This window comes from Enoplosus armatus, chromosome 4, assembly GCF_043641665.1.
Source record: "Enoplosus armatus isolate fEnoArm2 chromosome 4, fEnoArm2.hap1, whole genome shotgun sequence".
NCBI classification, from domain to species: domain Eukaryota; kingdom Metazoa; phylum Chordata; class Actinopteri; order Centrarchiformes; family Enoplosidae; genus Enoplosus; species Enoplosus armatus.
In genome coordinates, this window is record NC_092183.1 from 210463 (window position 1) to 232479 (window position 22017).

The window sequence follows — 22017 nt, forward strand, 5'->3', positions numbered from 1 at the left end:
AACATGTCTGTACTAACAAGACTTTACCAACAAGTCTGTACTAACAAGACTTTACCAACAAGTCTGTACCAACAAGTCTTTATCAAGAAGTCTGTGTCAATGAGTCTGCTCCAACAAGTCTGTACCAACGAGTATGTACCAAAAAGTCTGTACCAACACGTCTGTACCAACAAGTCTTTACCAATGAGACCATACCAACAAGTCTTTACCAATGAGTCTGTATCAACAAGTCTTTAACAACAAGTCTGTGCCAACAAGTCTGTACCAACATGTCTTTAACAACAAGTCTGTACCAAGAAGTCTTAACAAACAAGTCTTTACCAACAAGTCTGAACCAACAAGACTGTACCAATGAGTCTTTACCAACAAGTCTGTACAACATGTCTGTACTAACAAGACTTTACCAACAAGTCTGTACCAACATGTCTGTACTAACAAGACTTTACCAACAAGTCTGTACCAACAAGTCTTTATCAAGAAGTCTGTACCAATGAGTCTGCTCCAACAAGTCTGTACCAACAAGTCTTTATCAAGAAGTCTGTACCAATCAGTCTACACCAGCAAGTCTGTACCAAAAGTCTTTACCAACAAGTCTGCACCCACCAGTCTGCACCAACAAGTCTGTACCAACGAGTCTTTATCAAGAAGTCTGCACCAACAAGTCTTTATCAAGAAGTCTGTACCAATCAGTCTGCACCAACACGCCTGTACCAAAAGTCTTTATCAAGAAGTCTGTGCCAATCAGTCTGCACCAACACGCCTGTACCAAAAGTCTTTACCAACAAGGCTGTACGAACAAGTCTTTATCAAGAAGTCTGTACCAATCAGTCGACACCAGCAAGTCTGTACCAAAAGTCTTTACCAACAAGTCTGCACCCACCAGTCTGCACCAACAAGTCTGTACTAACAAGTCTGCACCAACGAGTCTTTATCAAGAAGTCTGTACCAATCAGTCTGCACCAGCACGCCAGTAGCAAAAGTCTTTACCAACAAGGCTGTACCAACAAGTCTTTATCAAGAAGTTTGTACCCACCAGTCTGCACCAATAAGTCTGTACTAACAAGTCTGCACCAGTGAGTCTTTATCAAGAAGTCTGTACTAACAAGTCTTTATCAAGAAGTCTGTACCAATCAGTCTACACCAGCAAGTCTGTACCAAAAGTCTTTACCAACAAGTCTGTACCCAGCAGTCTGCACCAACAAGTCTGTACTAACAAGTCTGCACCAACGAGTCTTTATCAAGAAGTCTGTACCAATCAGTCTGCACCAACACGCCTGTACCAAAAGTCTTTACCAACAATCTTTACCCACCAGTCTGCACCAACAAGTCTTTATCAACAAGTCTGTACCAACACGTTTGTAACAAGGCTCCATGTGAAATCAGTGAATCAGTTGTATGATACAGATTATTGACAGGTGTAAAGGATTATGGGTAAATATTCATAGTGTGAACAGAAATAATATTTTGTTTTGTTTTGCTTGTAGAAAGTAAACAAAATTTCAGTGTGAGAGAAAACGGAGAATTGGAACATCAGAAACATCTGAGCACCTCGCCAATCTAAAGATAAAACCTTTAACAACTACAACTCCAATGAGTGTTTTGCAGCAACAGTGTCCTCAGACTGAAGGAGGTGGAGTCAACTGGTTCAGTTGTGTTTGTGTTTCAGGATGATGCTGAATGACAGGTGGACCATCATGAACAACAGCAGCTCAGAGCTCGACAGCAAACGGCCAAACAAACACAGGGTAATAACTCAGAAATGCTACATTAGCAGTTAGTCTGTTAGCTCACCAGTTATATCCCAACAGTCACGAGTCCCCTATCATCTCCCCACCATCGAAAAGTTGAGATAATTAATATAATTTGATCATTATGAATTTGCATAAAATAGGTCCAGTTTAAACATATTGAGTGTGTAAATACTGGAGTCCGTTTATAAAAATACCTCTGAAGCTCAAACACAGACAGACAAACAGAACAGTAACAGACAGGCAGACAGACAGACAGTTAATTCGTGTTAATCTGGAGTTAAACTGTCAGATCAAAGTGTCTTTAATCTGTAGCAGCTGTCGCCTTCACTGACATCAACTGACGATGTACAGATTAAACACTACAGGAACACACACACATGATTTACACTACAGGGGACGGTGTTCCACCCATAACCCTACACCCAGCCAAGCTACATCCAGGCTGCTGTAACTCTCTTATTGTTGGAGGATGTCATTTAACCTTTATTTTATTTCCCTCATGGCTAAAACAGTAAAGAACAAAATATATCAATGAAATGAGCCGTGATGTTCAGTGGTGCTTCAATAATACAGTAATTCTGTTACATTAGCATCATTATGAAGAATCACGTTATACTTTTATAGTTTATTTTTCATGAGCAGATGTGGAAAATAAGTAAGTATATTTAGTCAAGTACTGTAAGTATTTCCATTTATGATCAGATAGAGATTAAACTTCCCAACAGAAAATAAAGTAGTTCAAACCGGCTCTACTGAGTATCTGAGGATCCTGTGTGTGACACTGATCTCTCTGTGTTCGCTGGTCGGGGTGAGCGTGGTGCCCTTCATGAAGAAAACCTTTTACAAGCGACTGCTGCTCTACTTCATAGCCCTGGCCATACTTCTTCCTGTTCTGTTGATGAGGACACACACTCTTACAGACTCATACTGTACACACAAATACTCCAGTACTTCATAAATACTGTACTCAGACCCCTCCAACCAAACCAAATGACAGTTTTACAACATGTTACACCTGCAGTAACAAATCACTGATGCCGCTACATGTCTGATACCTGTTAACAAACCAAGTGCATGCTGGGAAGTGATGCTAACATGCTAACAGTGGGCAGTTCATTAAACTCATCGGGTCACGTGACTGAATTGATCAGCTTATCTCTCTGTGTGTTACTGTTTGATGAGTCTGTACACACATATATTAATCATACTGTGTGTGTGTGTGTGTGTGTGTGTGTGTGTGCGCATGTGTTCAGAGATGCTGCAGCTTCCTGTTATGGTCTGTCGTCGTATTGGTTGTCATAGCAGCCGTCGTCACAGCAACAGTCACCATCCTGTACCTTAACCAGTATCCTCCCTTCATCAGCAGGTAAAAACACCTGTCTGTCTGGCCCACTTGTCTGTCTGTTACTCTGTCTGCCTGTCTGTCTGTCTGACTGTCTGTCTGTTTGTCAATGTTGTCATAGTAACAGGGGCAGAGTCTCCTCCTCCTCACCTGTGATCTCGACCAATGCCAAAGAGTCTGGCGCCCTGGTGTCTGTCTCCCATGTCGCAGACGGAGAGCCAATCAGCATCTTCCTGGACCCGAACTGTCCGGACTACAGTGAGAACTTCCTGCGCTGGGAGGCGCTGCAGAGCTCTCTGCTGAGAGCACTGTCCAATCACAACGTAGACGACTGGCAGGAGACGGGATTGGTCCAAAAACTGTCTGAGGAGCTGAAGGTGTTATCAGGCCACGCCCACAACCTGAGGCTGGAAGCTGATTTGTTGAAAGGAGGTCAAAGTGTTCTGGACCAACGACTGGACGGACTGCAGAGCGAGCAGACCCGCATCACACAGGTTCATTTATTATCAAATAAAGTAAACTACAGGCCATCCTGTGATGGGACCACAGCAGCCGGGTAATACTACATTATTACACTCGGCAGTCATTACTGCAGTATTACACGGGTACTCGGCAGTCATTACTGCAGTATTGAGTACTCAGTACTCATGGGTCAGACCACACCCACATACTGACATACAGTGATGTGGGCCAGAGGTGTAACATGGGGGTGCAATGGTCGCTTCTCTACTTCCTACTCCCTTACTTCCGGCGCCCTTGCTCCCCTTTAATTAGAAATTAGAAATTTATTTTAAACATAAAACTAAATTGAAATATGATACTAAAATGACAACTTCATAAAATAAAATAAAATGGTACAATTAAATATTAAAATAAAATACAACTAAATCTGACAAAATATTTGTAAAATAATGTGAAAATATGAATATGATATTAAATAAAAGTAATGCATAATAAATGAAATGAGTAAAATAAAATAATCTTCCTGCCTCTCTCTCTCCCTCTCTCACCTGTGCAGGTGTTGTCTGACAGTCACTCAGGTGTGTTGAAGTTGGCAGCAGGTTTCAGTGATTCTCTGCTCAGCCTGCAGAGGGAGACAGAGACTCTGAAGAGACTCAGCAGTGACCTGCAGAGGGACAACAAATACAGAGGTAATACACATCAATACATATGTGTGTGTGTGTGTGTGTGTGTGTGTGTGTGTGTGTGTGTGTATACTGAGAAGTAAAAACAATTATATAAAAAATATAAATATACACAGTGGGGTCCAAAAGCCTGAGACCACATTGAAAATCTCAAATATTTTCACGCAAACCTGGAAATAATCAAAAAGTCTGCAGATTCAAAAACATTTAAAAACACAAGAAGTTATGATGTAGAATGAAGAATAAATATTTTGATTCTGCACTATTTTTAGGTCGGCAAAAAGGTCAGATGTCTTTGAGTTGTGTCCACAGAGGCATTATTCTGAGCAAAGAGGGGCTTTCTCAGAGTCAAATCATGGCCAGACTAAAGGTTTATAAGGGGGCAGTGCATGGAACTCTAAAACACTATGCAGAAACGGGATCAGTTGTATCCAAAGCTCGATCAGGCAGACCAACAGTGACCACACCATCAGAAGATCAATACATCAAGCTTAGTTCCCCGAGAGATAGAAAAGCACCTTCATCACAGATACACAATCTGCTAAATAAAGAACGCCACACTCCAATCAGCAAAAGTCCTGTCAAAAGAAGGCTGTCTTGTAGTGGTCTCAGAGGACCAGTAGCAGTTTCTAAACCACTTCTCAGAAGGGGAAACAAGGCCAAACTCTTGGGGTGGGCTAAGAAACAGCAGCATTTTACTGTGGATGAAGAAAAGTCGATTTACTGATGAATCCAGGTTAGAGATTTCTGGCAGTAACAGAAGGGTGTATGTAAGGAGACGAGCAGGAGAGAGAATGATACCGCAGTGGATCAAACCAACAGGGAAACATGGTGGGAATATTCAAGTCTGGGGGGGTTTGCCTACTCTGGAGTTGGACCCCTGCAGTGAATCGACTACACCCTGACCAAGGAGAAGCACCACTCCATTCTTCAGAGACATGCTGTACCCTCTGGTCTGCATCTTTGTGGGGAGGGATTCATACTGCAGCAGGATAAGGACCCCAAACACACCTCAGAGCTTTGCAAGAACTACTTGAAGACCAAAGAAGACCAAGGAGTCCTGACTGTCATGGACTTTCCTCCACAGTCACCTGACCTCAACCCCATTGAACTATTTATGGGGGTACTTGAAGACTCAGAAAGCCAAGCCTTCTGTGACATCACAAGAAGCCCTCTGGAACATTGTCAGATCATGCTGGGATAACATGGGTCATCAGGTTTGGCACAAACTTGTGGAGTCCATGCCAGCTGGACTGCATGCTGTCATCAAAGCAAAAGGGGGACATACCAAAGACTTAGAGTCTCTGAAATCCCTGAACATTTTCCAAAGATTCACTCAAATTGTTGAGCTGATATTATCATTCGTAATGAAAACAAATGGTAAACAAATAGTAGCTATGAATATATATATATTTAATCTCTCTCTCTCTCTCTCTCTCTCTCTGAATGTCTCTCGCCCTCAGCTGTCAGACCCAGAGACTGTAGTGATGTCAAGGCATCCGGCGTCTCTCAGGACGGGGTCTACTCTGTCTTTCCGACCCATGACCCTGATGGTTTCATGGTTTACTGTGACATGACCACTGATGGAGGAGGCTGGACGGTATGTAACACACACAAACACAAACACTGCAGCGTCCCCTGGTGGTCTTCAGTTGAACAGCAGAGTGTTGAAGAGTTGATTAAGAGGATAACTTGTTTGTTGGTCTGAGCTTGTTAGTGAGCTGTCTCTGTATCCATGGTTACACTGCTAATTATTCTAGTTAGCTTATAAACAGGTAGCTGTCAGGTTGTCTTGGTTTAACCTGCTGAATCTGCAGCTGATCCTTTTATTAGACTATTTGAATACCTTTGAGTGAACAGTTGTATCATGTTTGCACTAAAACAAACAGCTAACAGATGTCAGACAGATGTGACCGCAGAGGTGAAGAAGAAGCAGTAAGAAAATCTACAAACAAAATACAACATAGGCCGTAAAAATCAATGTTATGATTTATTGAGTTTTAGAACAGGAACATCCAGCAACAAAAAAGATAAAGAAAGGAACAGGCAGGTAACCTGACATTAGTAGTAGTTAGTTCCAGACCATCAGGTTCTGGAGGCTAGGTTGTTCCCTCCAGACCAGTACCCACCAAAGCGGTCCCATTGTTGTTTAATCTTATCATTTTTCCTGTTCAGGCTTCACAGCATCTTTTCACACGCAACTATTTCCATCCTCCGATCTTTCCACATGTTCAGAGTAGCAGTTTGAGGCTCTTTCCAGCATCTTAGAATCAACGAGCGCAAGTTATTAATAAACGTACTTAACTGCAGCAGTTTTGTCCTCAGGGAGACACAACCTGTTCAGTTCACATTTTAACCATTCATTCCAGAGCATTCCTCCATAAGGGGACGTTCCCATAATACATGCATGTATGTACCATGTCCTGTCTTTAATTAGACCCATATATATATATCATTTCAAATGCACAACGAAATTTTAACAGCCCACTTTAGGACACTGGACACAGATTATTGAGTTCATTGTTTTGAGTACATTTGAAAGTGTTGAAGCTTTTTAACAAAAGTGTCACAACCGCTGTGAAGGTGCTGATTCTGCGACGGCCATGATTGCGGGAGCTGTCCAGGGTCTTTATTTGACTCCTCCTCATTACTCTTTGTCACAGAGTGTAGGATTTCATTATCAAAGTTATTGTAAAAACACCTCCCCACTCAAGTCAGGTTGTCGGGGGCACACTGAGCTCTCCCTCACCTGACACTGAAGCTGTGGGACCTGTTTGGACTGCGTTAGTTAGTCTATCATCTTTTCTAATAGCTGTGATAACATTATTTACGTCCTGGTGTTTGAGCTGTCTTTTCAATAATCTAAGAGTCTAAATAATCCATTTTCTGATCTGGCTTGCATCTGGGCGAGCAGGGTTAGCTTAATGGCAGTTGTTTTCAAGCGAGTCTGCACATTTCACCTCGGCTGGTCCATTGTTGAGCCGAATTATTCGATGTAAGTTTTGCTTACCGGGTAGAAAAAACAATTGCTTTCGTTATTAGTCAGAATTATTATAGAGAGGTTGTCTGGAGTACATCTAAGGTGAGAAACAGATCAGCTGATCATCAACACTTTAATGCTTTCTAAATCATTAACGTTAGATTGATGTGTGTGTGTGTGTGTGTGTGTGTGTGTGTGTGTGTGTGTGTGTGTGTGTGTGTGTGTGTGTGTGCAGGTGATCCAGAGGAGGGAGGATGGCTCTGTGAATTTTTTCAGAGACTGGGAGGCCTACAGAGACGGTTTCGGAAAAACCACAGGAGAGCACTGGCTAGGTCTGACACACACCCACACACACACACAGTTCATTACAGACACAATCTGAACAAACAACATCCTGATGATTTATACATTCTTACAGAGTGAACAGTCATGGATGTAAACATGTTTGGTTTGTCCTGATGGTGGCACCAGATTAAAGATCATGTGGTCAGTTCAAATCCAAAGAGTTCATCGTCTGAAGAGCAGGGAGGAGATCAGGACTGTAGATGTTACGATGAACGCCTCATCATCCCTGATTTCATTTAAATTCAGTTCAATTCACTTAGGTTCAAAGGGGCTTCATTGGCGTGGGAAACAGCTGACTGTCTGTCTCTCTCTCCCTGTCTGTCTCTCAGGTCTCCAGAGGATCTACTCTCTCACAAGGTCAGGTGGTTATGAGTTACGGATCGACATGGCTGACTTTGATAACGCCACAGCGTTCGCTCACTACGCTGATTTCTCTGTTGGTCGAGACTCGGTGAACCCAGAGGAGGACGGATACCCGCTAACAGTGGACCAGTACTCCGGGACTGCAGGTACGATATCAAGTACTACTGCTGTACTATACAGCACTACACGGTATTAACAGGTCTTCTTCTGTCCTCCAGGTGACTCCCTCCTGAAGCACTCTGGGATGCGATTTACCACCAAAGACCGGGACCAGGACCAGTCAGAGAACAACTGTGCGACATACTACCAGGGGGCATGGTGGTACCGTAACTGCCACACCTCCAACCTGAACGGGCAGTACTTGAGTGGAGGCCACGCCTCCTACGCTGACGGTGTGGAGTGGTCCAGCTGGACGGGTTGGCAGTACTCGCTTAGGTTCACCGAGATGAAGATACGACCTAATACTAAACCTGACTCCTGATCATCTGATCCTAAACCGGACCCCTGACCTTTAATCCTGCCCATGATCCTATGAACTCTGACCTACCTTGACACCTGATTCTCTGACCTTAAACCTTGACCTTTGACCCACTCCTCTGACCCCAAACACAGACCTCTGACCTTTGACCCGACCAAGTCTTTGCAGCAGCTTCTGAAAAACAGCCGTCTGTTTGTGTTTTATAAAATGTATTTGTATATCTTACAGAATCCAGTCAATGAGTTCACTTGTATTCTGTTCTGTTTCCTGCTAGTTGTGTGTTCTGATCAATAACTTTTCATATTGATGATGTTGATGTGACTTTAGAGCTGATGGTTGATTAAAGAGTTTCTCACTGATGATTGATGAAGTTCATTCTTAAGAAGTTGAGAAAACAATCTCACCACAAGTCCAGTTAGTAGCTGTTCTGGAGCTTTTGATCATATATATTCATTATTCAGTTGTTGTTACACTTCACATAATGCTGTGTTTGCTGACCATTTAATTATATGAACAAAATAGCAATAATATAAAAAGATTGATAATTAAATAATATATATTAATTATAATTTGAAATGTCTAATTATATATGTGTTAGTATTTGACAAATATCATTGAACATAGAAGACAATATCATTGTTTAAAATTGAGATTTAAGGTTGTTTTGTCCTGTAGTTAAGTCCAAAACACTTTCTAATTGAAGATAGTGTTTCGGGGAGACAGTTTAGCAGATAAAAACTGTGGAAAAGTTAATGGAATTCTGAATGGGGCTATGAATCGCAGAAGGACGGTACTTCCTGGTGGTGACGTGATGACGATGTTGATGACGGCGATGATGATGAGGCTTATGTAAATAATGGAAAACCTCCTCCTTTGATTCGCGGGAAAAGTGAAAAAATGGCGACGGCCGAAGTTTGAAGTTGAGCGCCACGAAAACAGAGACATAGAGACAGAGACAGGACAGAAAGGGAAGACACAGGCTGTCTGTCTGTCGGAGTAACACCCGCCTGTCTGTGAGTCTGTGGTTCAGAGGACAGGTGGAGACAGATCGGATCAGAGAAGGTAAGACAGCTCTGTTTTCCGTACTTTAACCCGCTCCTGCTCGGTTTAACCCGGGTCAGACAGTTTACCAGCACTTTATTCAGTGATGTCGGTATGAAAGCGGTCTGTAGACCCGCTTCACGGTCCACTAAACTGCAGTTTAGCGTCGGTAACGGCAAAGTGTTCAGAGAGTAAACACCGTTATTACCGTTCAGTTACCGGAACACCGCAGCTAACGGTAACCGCGTGTGTGAGAGAGAGACAAGTTGTATGTTCAGTTAACTAACTAACTAACTAACTAACTAGTTAACAGGGTGTAACCTGGGTTAGTTATCTGCTTATTCCCAAAGTTAGTCCGTTAATGGACACGTTGTGACCTGGGCCAGGCTGTGGGTGGGTAGTTAACGGTGGTTAACGGTGGTCAGTTGGTTTGTCAGTCAAACGGTGTGTCTCGGCTCTGATGGGAGGACGCACTGCGCATGCTTCAACATGTCAAAACCCCCAACAGTTCAGGAATGAATCACAGTCACTACCTGTCTAACTGTCACATTGTCTGTCAGAGAGAGGAAGAATCTGCATGTCTGTTTACCTGTCTGTCTGCAGAGATCTCTGGTTGTGTGAACTGATGTCAGGCTGACTTGCTCAGACAGACAGGTTTCTGAATAACTGAGCATCATGAAGACATGAACGCGTGAACATGTGAAGACATGAACACAGACATGAAGATGTGAATGCATGAACACATGAACACTTCCTGATCTGTGACCGTAGAGTGGAATTGTCTGAGTTAAACACAAAACTGAAACTTGTGAAAACAGGAACAAGAGACTTAAACAGTGACGACATTAAAAGTGAACCGTGACTCATCTGAAGCTTCGTCTTCATGTTCATAGCAAAGTAGCGATATTTGAGGGTTTCAAACATTGACTAATGTAAACAACAATCTTGATGCAGGTCCTTGTTTTGTTTTGTTTTTTTTAAGAATAGTGACTCTGATCATGGATCATCCTGTCAGTTAGAGGTGAGCCATGTGACCAAAATCAGTGATTTGTAAATTCAATTAAGAAATGGTCAAACAAAGGACTTGTCTCTGTACTTGTTTTGTTAGATCTTATTGCTGCATTCGACACCATTGACCATCATATCCTATTACAGAGACTGGAACATTCAATTGGCATCAAAGGAACCACACTAAGCTGGTTTAAGTCGTATTTATCAGATCAACCAGTTTGTACACGTTAACGATGAATCCTCCATGTACGCCAAAGTCAGTCATGGAGTTCCACAAGGTTCTGTGCTTGGACCAATACTATTCACCTTATATATGTTTCCTTTTGGCGTTATTATTAGAAATCACTCCATATATTTTCTTTGCTATGTGGATGATACCCAGAGAGAGAGAGAGAGTCTCTTTATGGCTCTGCTTCTGAGGAGCTGTCATGCAGCGGTAGAAGAGTAATATGGCCACAACAGAGAGCTGACAGGCAAAACAAAAGTCAAATGTCTGGCAAAGAGGTAGTCTCTCGAAACGGATCATCATCCGTTGTTTGGAAATATTTTGGATTTAGGGCAGGTGGTGTCAAGTAAGAACAAATCAATCACCACAAACTGCATTACGATGAATGCATGAAGGCCAAGAAGAATAACATTGCTAACGTTACCTCCCTGAATCCCGTCCTTGTCCAGCGATGCTGTACAACACGTCATTGTAAAAAGTTCACTGTGAATAAGGAGCAGTCTTACTTTGATGCAGAGGTTTGAATATTAGCAGGAATGAAGCACAACATGAAGTGAAAGAGGTGCTCTGTTTATTTAAAGTACAATAAAAATATTTTGTCTGTAAAATCAATTAATAATCGTGATCTTAATATTGATCAAAATAATCGTGATTATCATTTTGGCCATAATCGTGCAGCCCTAATGTCACGTGACCCTGAGGCCAGAGACTCTGTGGAGATAAAAACATCAATGAATGGATGAAAAACTACCTGTCTGTCCTTCTGCAGGATGTTTGAGGACCTGATTGACGCCTTCTGTGGTCTGGAGCCTCAGGTGTCTCTGGGGGGTGGGGCATGTCGGAGGGGCCGTGTTCTGGATGAGGTGGAGGGGGAGGAGTCCAGTCTGAGTGTTGGACAGTTTGTCCTCTGTCATTGGTCAGATGGACTCTACTACCTGGGAAAGATACAGAGGGTAACACACGCACACACACACACACACACACACACACACACACACACACACACACACACACACACACACACTCTCTCTCTCTCTCTCTCTAAGATACAGTGTCTGTGTTGTGATTGGTGGACAGGTGAGCCCCCCCAGGCAGAGCTGCTTCGTCACGTTTGAGGACAACTCCAAGTTCTGGGTCCTCTGGAAGGACATCCAACATGGTGAGAGACAGACGGGTGCAGAGAGAGAGACAGACAGGTAGAGCTAGAGACATCCAACATGGTGAGAGACAGATAGGTGCAGAGGGAGATAAATACACTTGGGGAGAAAGACAGGTAGACATTGAGAAGGGGAGAGAAATAGGCAGTGAGACCTACAAATCACAATAAATGTGTCTCACCATTATGCTGCTTCTGTCTGACGTTTGTCTTCACTCTTGCTGTTAATCACAATCTTTCGTCCAATCATGCTGCAGCTGGAGTGCCGGGGGAGGAGCCTCGCTGCTCTGTCTGTCGGGAGGCGGAGCCAAACTCTGACAGCCAATCGAACCAAAACAACCAGATCCTCATCTGTGGGAAGTGTGGTATCGGTGAGTGAGACAGGCAAGAGGCAGGGAGATAGGCTGCTGGTTAGTTAAACTAGTTAATTGTGAGACTAGATGTGTCACTTGACTGGCGAACGTAGAAGTTAACACTTGATCATGTTTTGTTTACGAATGTAAGTTGGTGACATCGCCGACATGTTTCAGTCACATGACATCGATCTTCAAACCTTTTTAACCATTAATGAAGGTTCCTGTCAGACTGTGGGTGTAATGAACATCACAGCCTGTGGGGATAGTAGAGACAGGGCTTCAGTTTGTCCACGTGTTTGAATGAATAACACAACTTCTCCCTGTCTGTCTGTCAGGTTTCCACCAGCAGTGCCATGTTCCTCCAGTAGAGGGTAGCAGCAGTCTCAGCCCCTGGTTCTGTCGACGCTGTGTCTTCGCTCTGGCTGTCAGGGTATAAACACACTGACACACTACAGATGGTAGGAGGGTCCGGTTCAGCCCATTGTTTCCTTGTTGTGGTCCTGTTTAGTATCGGACCAACCTGAGGCCATCTCTCACTAACTATGTGGTTTATTTTACTGTTTATTCATCACTATCAGTCATATTGTCGCCATGTTCAGATGCTACTGATACAAACCCAAAATTTCCTGCTGCTTCACATTAACAGACTTCCACAGACACATCAGTGGGAAGCTTTTAATATTGAAGAATCTACAGGAAGAAATGTAATGTGTTTATCGGCAAATTAGCGGAGCTTAGTTTGTTGTTAAATGCTATTGTTAAAAACAGGTGCACACAACAAGATATGGACATTCAGAGGATGAGTTGCAGGAAGGAACCAATGGAAACAACAGTGAGCTGTATGATGAAGAGCCTCAGACTTTTACTGTTTTGTGCTTGTGGAAACCAGCAAACCTTCAACATTTCATCAGCTCCACTTTCTACACTGAGCCAGACTGGGTCCACGGTCACCGTCGCTCACAGCTCAGCTCAGAGTTCCCAGCATTCATCAGAAAATCACATCATGTTGATTTATACAACATGTTTAAAGTTGTCTCTTTGTCTGGTACCAATTAGAGGTCTCGCTGCAGCATTCTGCACCAGCTGCAGGTGAGACAAAGAGGACTGGCCAACACCCGGTACAATGGTGGTAACAGTCTTCATGTTTGGCTTTGTTCCTTAACTGAAAGAAGAAACCTTTCACCACAGAGTTGATTTGTTTGTCAAATGTCAGTACCAAGTCAAAGATGACACCAAGAGTCCAGCATGGCCATGAAGGTTCGGTGTCAGTGGCCTAAGAGGCTAGCTATACTCCCTGAGGTGTTGGGGGGACCAATTCAATTCAATTCAATTTTATTTATATAGCGCAGAATCACCAAACAAAAGTCATCTCATGACACTTTACAAATAGAGCAGGTCTAGACCGACTCTTTATAATGTTATTACAGAGACCCAACAGTTCCCACCATGAGCAAGCATTTTGACGACAGTGGCAAGGAAAAACTTCCTTTTAAGAGGCAGAAACCTCAAGCAGAACCAGACTCTAGGTGGGCGGTCATCTGCTTTGACCGGTTGGGTTTGAGAGAGAGAGGGAGAGACATAGAGAGGGAGAGATAGGCGTAGAGACACAGACAGGCAGAGGTGTATGGTAGCAGTAGCCATAGCAGCTATAATTATAATAATAATAATAATGAAAATAGTTGTTACAGCTGTAATAATAGCTGAGATTAATAATAGCAATAACCGCTTTAATAGTAACAGAATTACGACTAAACATAATAACTGTAGTGATGAGAGTCAGGGAGGCCCATGGCGGCAGCAGCCAGGCGTACCAGGAACACGATCCACAGGAACCTGCGAGACAACAAAGCACAAAGAAACTCCGGGGAAGATATAGAGTTAATAACATGCATTGGAGGGACATGAATGTGTAAAGAGGGAGAGGAGGAAAGCTCAGTGCATCATGGGAAGTCCCCCAGCAGTCTAGGCCTATAGCAGCATAACTAGGGGCTGGTCCAGGCGGGCCTGAGCCAGACCGAACTATAAGCGTTATCAAAAAGCAAAGTTTTAAGCCTACTCTTAAAAGTAGAGAGTGTGTCTGCCTCCCGGACCCAAACTGGGAGCCGATTCCACAGGAGAGGAGCTTGATAGCTGAAGGCTCTGGCTCCTGTTCTGCTTTTGGAGACTCTAGGAACCACAAGCAACCCTGCATTCTGGGAGCACAGTGCTCTAGTGGGGTAATAGGGTACTATGAGCTCTTAAAGATATGATAGTACCTGACCAGCAAGAGCTTTGTAGGTCAGGAGAAGGATTTAAACTCTATCTTAGATTTTACAGGGAGCCAGTGCAGAGAAGCTAATACAGGAGAAACATGATCTCTTCTCCTGGTTCCTGTCAGTACACGTGCCGCAGCATTCTGGATCAGCTGGAGAGTCTTCAGGGACTTATTGGGACAAATAAGGAACTGCAATAATCCAGCCTAGACGTGACAAATGCATGGACTAATTTTTATGCATCTGCATACGTGAGAGTTGAAGGATATGTCCTGATCAAAGACAACTCCGAGATTCCTCACGGTGGCGCTGGAGGCCAGGGCAGTGCCATCTAGGGTAACAATATCCTTAGATACTGTGTTTCTGAGGTGTTCAGGGCCAAGAACAATAACTTCCGTCTTGTCTGAGTTCAACATCAGATGATTGCAGGTCATCCAGGTCTTTATGTCCTTAAGGCACGCTTGGAGCTTGGCTAACTGATCAGGTTCTTCTGGCTTGATCGGTGGATATAGCTGGGTATCATCCGCATAGCAATGAAAATGTATGGAGTGTTTTCTAATGATATCTGCTAAAGGAAGCATATATAAGGTGAATAGTATTGGTCCAAGCACAGAACCTTGTGGAACTCCATGACTGACTTTGGCGTACATGGAGGATTCATCATTAACATGTACAAACTGAGATCAATCTGATAAATACGACTTAAACCAGCTTAGTGCGGTTCCTTTGATGCCAATTAAATGTTCCCGTCTCTGAAATAGGATATGATGGTCAATGGTGTCGAATGCAGCACTAAGATCTAACAAAACAAACAAAAGTACAGAGACAAGTCCTTTGTCTGATGCAGTTAGAAGGTCATTTGTAACTTTCACCAGTGCTATCTCTGTGCTATGATGAGCTCTGAAACCTGACTGAAAGTTCTCAAGCAACTTATTGTCATGTAGAAAGTCACACAGCTGGTTGGCGACTGCTTTCTCAAGAATCTTGGAAAGAAAGGGAAGGTTAGATATACTAGGTCTATAGTTGGCTAAAACCTCTGGATCAAGAGTGGGCTTTTTAAGAAGAGGTTTAATGACAGCTACTTTAAAGGACTGTGGTACGTAGCCTGTTAATAAAGACAGATTGATCATGTCTAGTAAAGAAGTGCTGACTAAAGGTAAAACCTCTTTAAGCAGCCTAGTTGGAATGGGGTCTAAGAGACAAGTTGATGGCTTAGATGAAGAGATGGTTTTAGTAATTTGGTGAAGGTCAATGGGAGAAAAGCAATCTAAATATATATCAGGTTTTACAGCTGTTTCTGAGATTCCTGTGTTTGAAGGTAAGATACCACCTGAAGACAGGAGGTAATCAATTCTGTCTCTAAAAGTTATAATTTTATCATTAAAGAAGCTCATGAAGTCATTACTGCTGAGGGTTATAGGAATACATGGCTCCATAGAGCTGTGACTCTCTGTCAGCCTGGCTACAGTGCTGAAGAGAAACCTGGGGTTGTTCTTGTTCTCTTCTATTAATGATGAGTACTAGGCTGCTCTGGCTTTACAGAGGGCCTTCCTATAAGTTTAAGTATAAGTAAGACTTGCTAAATTAAACGTGATTCCTCCAGTTTGGTGGAGCGTCATTTCCTTTCAAGTTTCTGCGCTGTTTGCTTTAATTTGTGGGTTTGAGTGTTATACCATGGAGCTGACTTTTTTTGTTTTATTATCTTCTTTTTTAGAGGTGCAATAGAGTCAAGTGTCAGTCGCATTGAGCCTGCAGCACTGTCAACAAGACCGTCCATTTGGGAGGGACTAAGGTTAGCATAGGAGTCCTCAGTTGTATTGAGACATGGCATTGAATTAAATGTCGATGGAATCACTTCTTTAAATTTAGCTACAGCACTATCAGATAGATATCTGGTGTAGGCTTTTTTGCCTAATGGCGTGTAGTCCAGTAATAGGAATTCAAAAGTTATTAAATAATGGTCCCATAACAAAGGATTCTGTGGAAAGACAATTAGATGCTCAATTTCAAGTCCATATGTCAGAACCAGGTCGAGGGTGTGATTAAAACAGTGAGTGGGTTTCTGTACCCTCTGACAGAAGCCAATCGAATCCAATAATGAGAGAAACGCAGCACCAAGGCTATCCTTATCAATGTCCACACGAATATTAAACCTACATCACCTACAATAATGACTTTGTCAGTTTTAAGGACTAAACCTGATAAAAACTGAGAATTCAGATAAAAATTCAGAGTATGGACCTGGAGCGCGATAGACTATAATGAATAAAACTGGCTTCAGTGTTTTCCAGGTTGGGAGTGAGAGACTCAGAACGAGGCTTTCCAATGACTTATAATCCAGTTTAGGTCTAGAGTTCATAAACAGGCTTGAGTCAAAAATGGCTGCAACTCCACCTCCTCGGCCGGTGCCTCGAGGGATGTGAGTATTAGTGTGACTGGGCGGAGTGGAGTTTTTTCATGACACAGTCAGGTTTCTGTCAGACACAGTAGATCAATATGATTATCTGATATTAACTCATTTACTAATACAGCTTTAGAAGACAGAAGATCTGATGTTTTACAGTCCACACTTCATTTTCCTCTTGTTTTGGCCTATAGCAGTGGTGGTCTTAATTTTTTAAGAGTTAAGTTTTTATTAATGACTCCTCTCCTGTTTATTTTTGATTGAATTAATTTAAGTGGTCCGAAGACAATCACTTCTGTCTTGTTGTTGTTCAACTGAAGACAATTTTTGCCATCCAGCATTTCACCTCCTGGAGGTAGTTAAGGATGGATGTGATGGAGTTTGAATCCCTCAGATTCAGTGGAAGGAAGATTTGCGTGTCATCGGCGTAACAATGAAACAAGACATTGTGCTTCAGAAGATGGAGCCTCAAGGGAGCATTAAATAAAATGGGCCCCAACATGGAGCCTTGAGGTACTCCACAGGTGACAGGGGCAGTCGAGGAGGAGAGGCTGCCAACCTTAACAGACTTAACTGCCAACCTGGTCCTTAAGACGGTTTAATAAAATACAATGATCAATCGTATCAAAAGCCACGCTGAGGTCTAAAAGAATTAAAATGGCACATTTACCACAGTCTAAAGACAACAGTAGGTCAGTAGACTTTAAGAAGGACAGATTCTGTGCTGTGCTGAAGCCTGATTGGAATTTCTCCATGATGTTGTTATCGTCTAGATAAGACGGAAGCTGTGTGTAGACAACTTTCACCAATACCTTGTTCGGGAATGGGAGTTTGGGGATGGGACATACAGTGTTTAGTTCTGATTTGTCTAGGTTAGGCTTTTTAATAAGGTTGCCCTGTTGCATGTTAGGGTTAGGGAGACTGCTTTTTATAATAAGGAAAATTGTGGGGCCTACAGTGTCCAATACTTCCTTTTTAAAAAGTAGATATGTAGGAACAATGTCCAGGGGGCAGGTGGAGACTGTTTACTAAATGTGGGACACAAAATAGAAAAAGGCGGAGCGCTCAGAAAAAAGACGCCGGGTGTAGTGCCTTTTCTCCAGGAAGCTGCATACGCTCTCTCCTCATTGGAAACAATTGAAAAAAGACACTGGTGCTCAAAAAAAGGTTTGTAGACACAAGTCCTAAGTGGGACAAGGCTGCAGTGGACATTTTACAAGAAAAGATATTTGTTGATGATGCTCACTATCTGTCGAGTGCTTTTTTAACCTTTAACTTCTTCTGCTTTGAACGAAATGAATGCTTAGATGGTTGGTTCATTATTACTTTTTAGATTAAGACATTCAAAATGTTGGGCTCAGCTATCCAAGTGAAAAGTGATACAAATTACTGTGTGAAGAATAAAAAAAGAGAACTGAGAAGTTCAAACCCGCCTACTTTCTTACCTCCAGCCGACCAGTCACTGAAACGAACACTCTGATGTCAAGGCCTGCCTCATTCAGACCGTTACAGAAATAGTCTATCTGTGTAGCCGGTCAATTTGTTAAAATAAACACGCATCTGACAGACTTACGTGAGCAGGACAAATGACATGCCGCAAGAGCTTCAGTTCAGATCAGGACAAATGGTCTAACGCACTTCCTGTCTGTCTCTCCTCCCCACAGAAAGGGGGCGCTCTAAAAAAAGGTCCTGTTGCCAAAGCTCTGTCAGCCATGAAGCAGGTGCTACAGTACGACCTGGACTCTCTGGACTGGGACTCCCAACATCGGACCAATCAGCAGCAGTGTTACTGTTACTGTGGAGGCCCCGGAGAGTAAGACCAACCAATCAGAGACACACACACTGTGACTCAGCATCAAGGTGTTCAATGTTGCATCAATGATGAGCTCTCTCAAACCATATACATGTATTGTGGGTGTAGGTGGTACCTGAAGATGCTGCAGTGTTTCAGGTGTCAGCAGTGGTTCCATGAAGCCTGTACTCAGTGTCTGCAGGAGTGCATGATGTTTGGAGACAGGTGATACAGCACCTCCTCTTTGTCTTTTATCATTATCTACTCCTCATTTCTCCTCTTTGCTCCAGTTTATTTTCCTGTATGTATTGTACAGTGTTCTCGTCCTTGTTATTTTTGATGAACCACCACCACCACCTCCTCCTCCTCAGGTTTTACCTCTTCCTGTGTTCGGCGTGTAATAAAGGATCAGAGTACGTCCGTCGTCTGTCTCTGAGGTGGGTCGACCTGGTTCACCTGGTTCTCTACAATCTGTCAGTCAGCAGCAAGAAGAAATACTTTGAGCTGGATGAGATCCTTGCCTTCGTCTCCGCAAACTGGGAACATTTACAGCTCGGGAAGGTAACCTAAACCGGGACCAAAGTGTACCAGACAAAACGAACCAGACTGTTTCAAACCACCAGACTGAATCAGACTGTACAAAACCAAACCATCTAGTTACTACAGCTGGATGAACCCTGGTCTTGACATTAACCTAACCTGTTTGTTTGTTGTTTAGCTGTCTAACACTCCCCTATCAGAGAGAGGGCAGCATCTGCTGGATGCTCTGAATAAATACAAGAGCAAGTAAGAAACACACATTATTTAAACTAAACGTATCAGTATGTCTGTATTATATGTATTAATGACGATGTGTCTGTGTGTTCAGGTTTCTGTGTGGGAAGGAAATAAAGAAGAGGAAGTGCATCTTTCGTCTGAGGACTAGAGTCCCTCCAAATCCCCCCTCCAAGCTCTTTCCTGAGCGCGCTCAGAACGATGGAGGACGAGGCCGTAAGAAAGCTGTGGTCAGGAACAGGTATTCCTCAAGCCAAAAAATGTGCTTCGGGTTGTGTCTGCAGGTGATGAGCACGAGTGACACGTGACCAGAGACGCTCCATAATAGAAACCAAACACCTGTGTGTGTGTGTGTGTGTGTGTGTGTGTGTGTGTGTGTGTGTGTGTGTGTGTGTGTGTGTGTGTGTGTGTGTGTGTGTGTGTGTGTGTGTGTGTGTGTGTGTGTGTGTGTGTGTGTGTGTGTAAAAACAGTGCTGTAGCTGAGAGGAGGAAGAGGAAATCCAAGTGGCTACTAGAAGATGCCATTCCTAATGTAAGACCTTTCTACCCTATTCTGTTTCCTGAACCATCTCCTGTGTCCAAGACTAAATGGTGTTATTTCTCGTGTGTGTGTAGAACGAGCTCTCCTGCAGTTGGACTTCCAACCATCACATGGCCAACATCTTTGACTTCACCCTGGACGAACTGCAGAGCCTCAAGAGGTGAGACGGAAATCAATTTACTAATAATTAATTTTCAAGTGTCAGCATATTACTACCATGTGATATTTTTTCTCAGTAGTTCCAGTAGGACTGTCAGTATTGATCAGGACTCCACTGATGCCTCCACTTCAGGTTCTGCTACGACCAGCGCCTCCTATCACTTCAGGTAACCAGCAGTGAACTGGTCTGTCCTCCTGCTGAGCTCTAACAGCTGGATTATCATCAGTTAATGTATTCAGTGAACATCCTCAAATATGAGTCATGTGAGTTTTGAAGCTCATTCAAGTGTTTCTGGAATCTGAAATCATTTTCCCTGGTTAGTAACTAAGGCTTCCTTAAGGAAGAAGGAAGCTTCCTAGTCAGGTGGCAAGTAAGAAGGAAGCTTCCTAGTCAGGTGGCAAGTAAGAAGGAAGCTTCCTAGTCAGGTAGCAAGTAAGAAGGAAGCTTCCTAGTCAGGTAGCAAGTAAGAAGGAAACTTCCTCGTCAGGGAGCAAGTAAGAAGGAAGCTTCATAGTCAGGTAGAAAGTAAGAAGGAAACTTCCCAGTCAGGTAGCAAGTAAGAAGAAAGCTTCCCAGTCAGGTAGCAAGTAAGAAGGAAGCTTCCCAGTCAGGTAGCAAGTAAGAAGGAAGCTTTCTGGTTAGGCAGCAGGTAAGGAGACATCCTACCTTGCTACCTAAATACAAAGCTTCCTTCTTAAGATACTGACTCTGCCCCCCTGGTTCCCTATAGAAAGTCTATCTCTGACCTCTGTGCTCTGTGTCCTCAGAAGGAGAGTAGGCAGCAGGAAGAGGAAGTTACCTAGCAACAGCTACAGCCAGTGGGCCAATCGCAGTGAGACAGGGGAGGAGCTTGGAGGGGAGGAGCCTTCTGGGATGCTGGAGGACCAAGAAGCTACAAACCACACCCACATGACAACAGACTCCTCCCATTTCCTGTCTGACCCCTCCCAGATTCCCTCTGACTCCTCCCACCTCCACTCCTCCATCTCCTCGTATTTTGGAGTGGCGGGCAGACTGACCAATGGGGAGAGGTACCAGGTGTTGGCTCGACGTGTCACTCCTCAGGGGATGGTCCAGTACCTGCTGGAGTGGGAGGGGACAACACCTTACTAGGATGTTAACAGAGTAACGGGTTAGATGTCTTGTGAAGCTTTGATTTCTCTTCCTCCACTCTCGCAGATGACGTTTTGTTACCTGATCAGCTCCCAGTTTGGCTGTTGCTTGGTCGAAACCACTCACAGCTCAATTACGTCACAAGTAATGGTGGCATATTTACTGTGTCCATCTGACCGACCGCTGGATCTGGTATTCATGTTTCTGAGGTCCCCAGTTTTAATGTAAATGTTTTTAAGTTGTCGACCATAAAAGTTACATTTTTATTTTATTTCCTCATAAACCTGAAGCTAAAAACAAAAATAATTCATCCTGCTGTTTAAAGACAACAAGGCAACATTCATTTGTAATGTCAGTCGCCTAGCAACAGTATTCTCACAACTTAGGGTTAGGCCCCAGTTTACTGAATCTCACAGGAAATTAACACTTACTATTTCCAATTAATAACAAATTTTGTGCATTTTCTGATAGTGGAACACGTTAACCAATAATCGATTAAACTTTGGTATTTGATAAGATACAAACACATCTTTCTCTCAGTTTAAGTTTTATTTAAACAATTCTTGAACTGAAAAGTTCAGTTCAGAAAAGTGCTCCCTCTGGTGGTATAAAAGTTAATATATGTGACATCCATAACCCTTTCAAATGTTTGTCTCTGCAAAACCCTGTCCTAGATATGTCCCTCCAAAACCCAGATAGTCAGATAGTTTTCAGGAGTGTGTGGAGGAATCAGGTATCAAAGCTGATCATGAGTCTGTGAAAACAGTATTTAGTAAGAACAAACAAA

The 22017-nt window shown here is 43.1% G+C and overlaps 2 protein-coding genes across 2 annotated transcripts; both read left to right on the forward strand.

The window, feature by feature from the left end:
* The first annotated feature begins 1667 nt into the window (after window positions 1–1667).
* On the forward strand, window positions 1668–8407 carry LOC139284012 (fibrinogen C domain-containing protein 1-like). Its single transcript, XM_070904157.1, has 8 exons — window positions 1668–1745; window positions 3005–3117; window positions 3215–3587; window positions 4112–4244; window positions 5702–5838; window positions 7454–7550; window positions 7893–8072; window positions 8145–8407. Exons 1-8 carry the CDS (start codon window positions 1668–1670, stop codon window positions 8405–8407), a joined length of 1374 nt encoding a protein of 457 aa, XP_070760258.1.
* Window positions 8408–9370: 963 nt separating this feature from the next.
* phf19 (PHD finger protein 19) lies at window positions 9371–21230 on the forward strand. The gene is made up of 14 exons (XM_070904829.1): window positions 9371–9466; window positions 11452–11635; window positions 11760–11841; window positions 12096–12209; window positions 12530–12624; window positions 18515–18663; window positions 18772–18867; window positions 19014–19203; window positions 19361–19428; window positions 19511–19657; window positions 19888–19948; window positions 20032–20117; window positions 20197–20283; window positions 20885–21230. Exons 2-14 carry the CDS (start codon window positions 11453–11455, stop codon window positions 21228–21230), a joined length of 1704 nt encoding a protein of 567 aa, XP_070760930.1. The 5' UTR covers window positions 9371–9466; window position 11452.
* The last annotated feature ends 787 nt before the right edge of the window (window positions 21231–22017 follow it).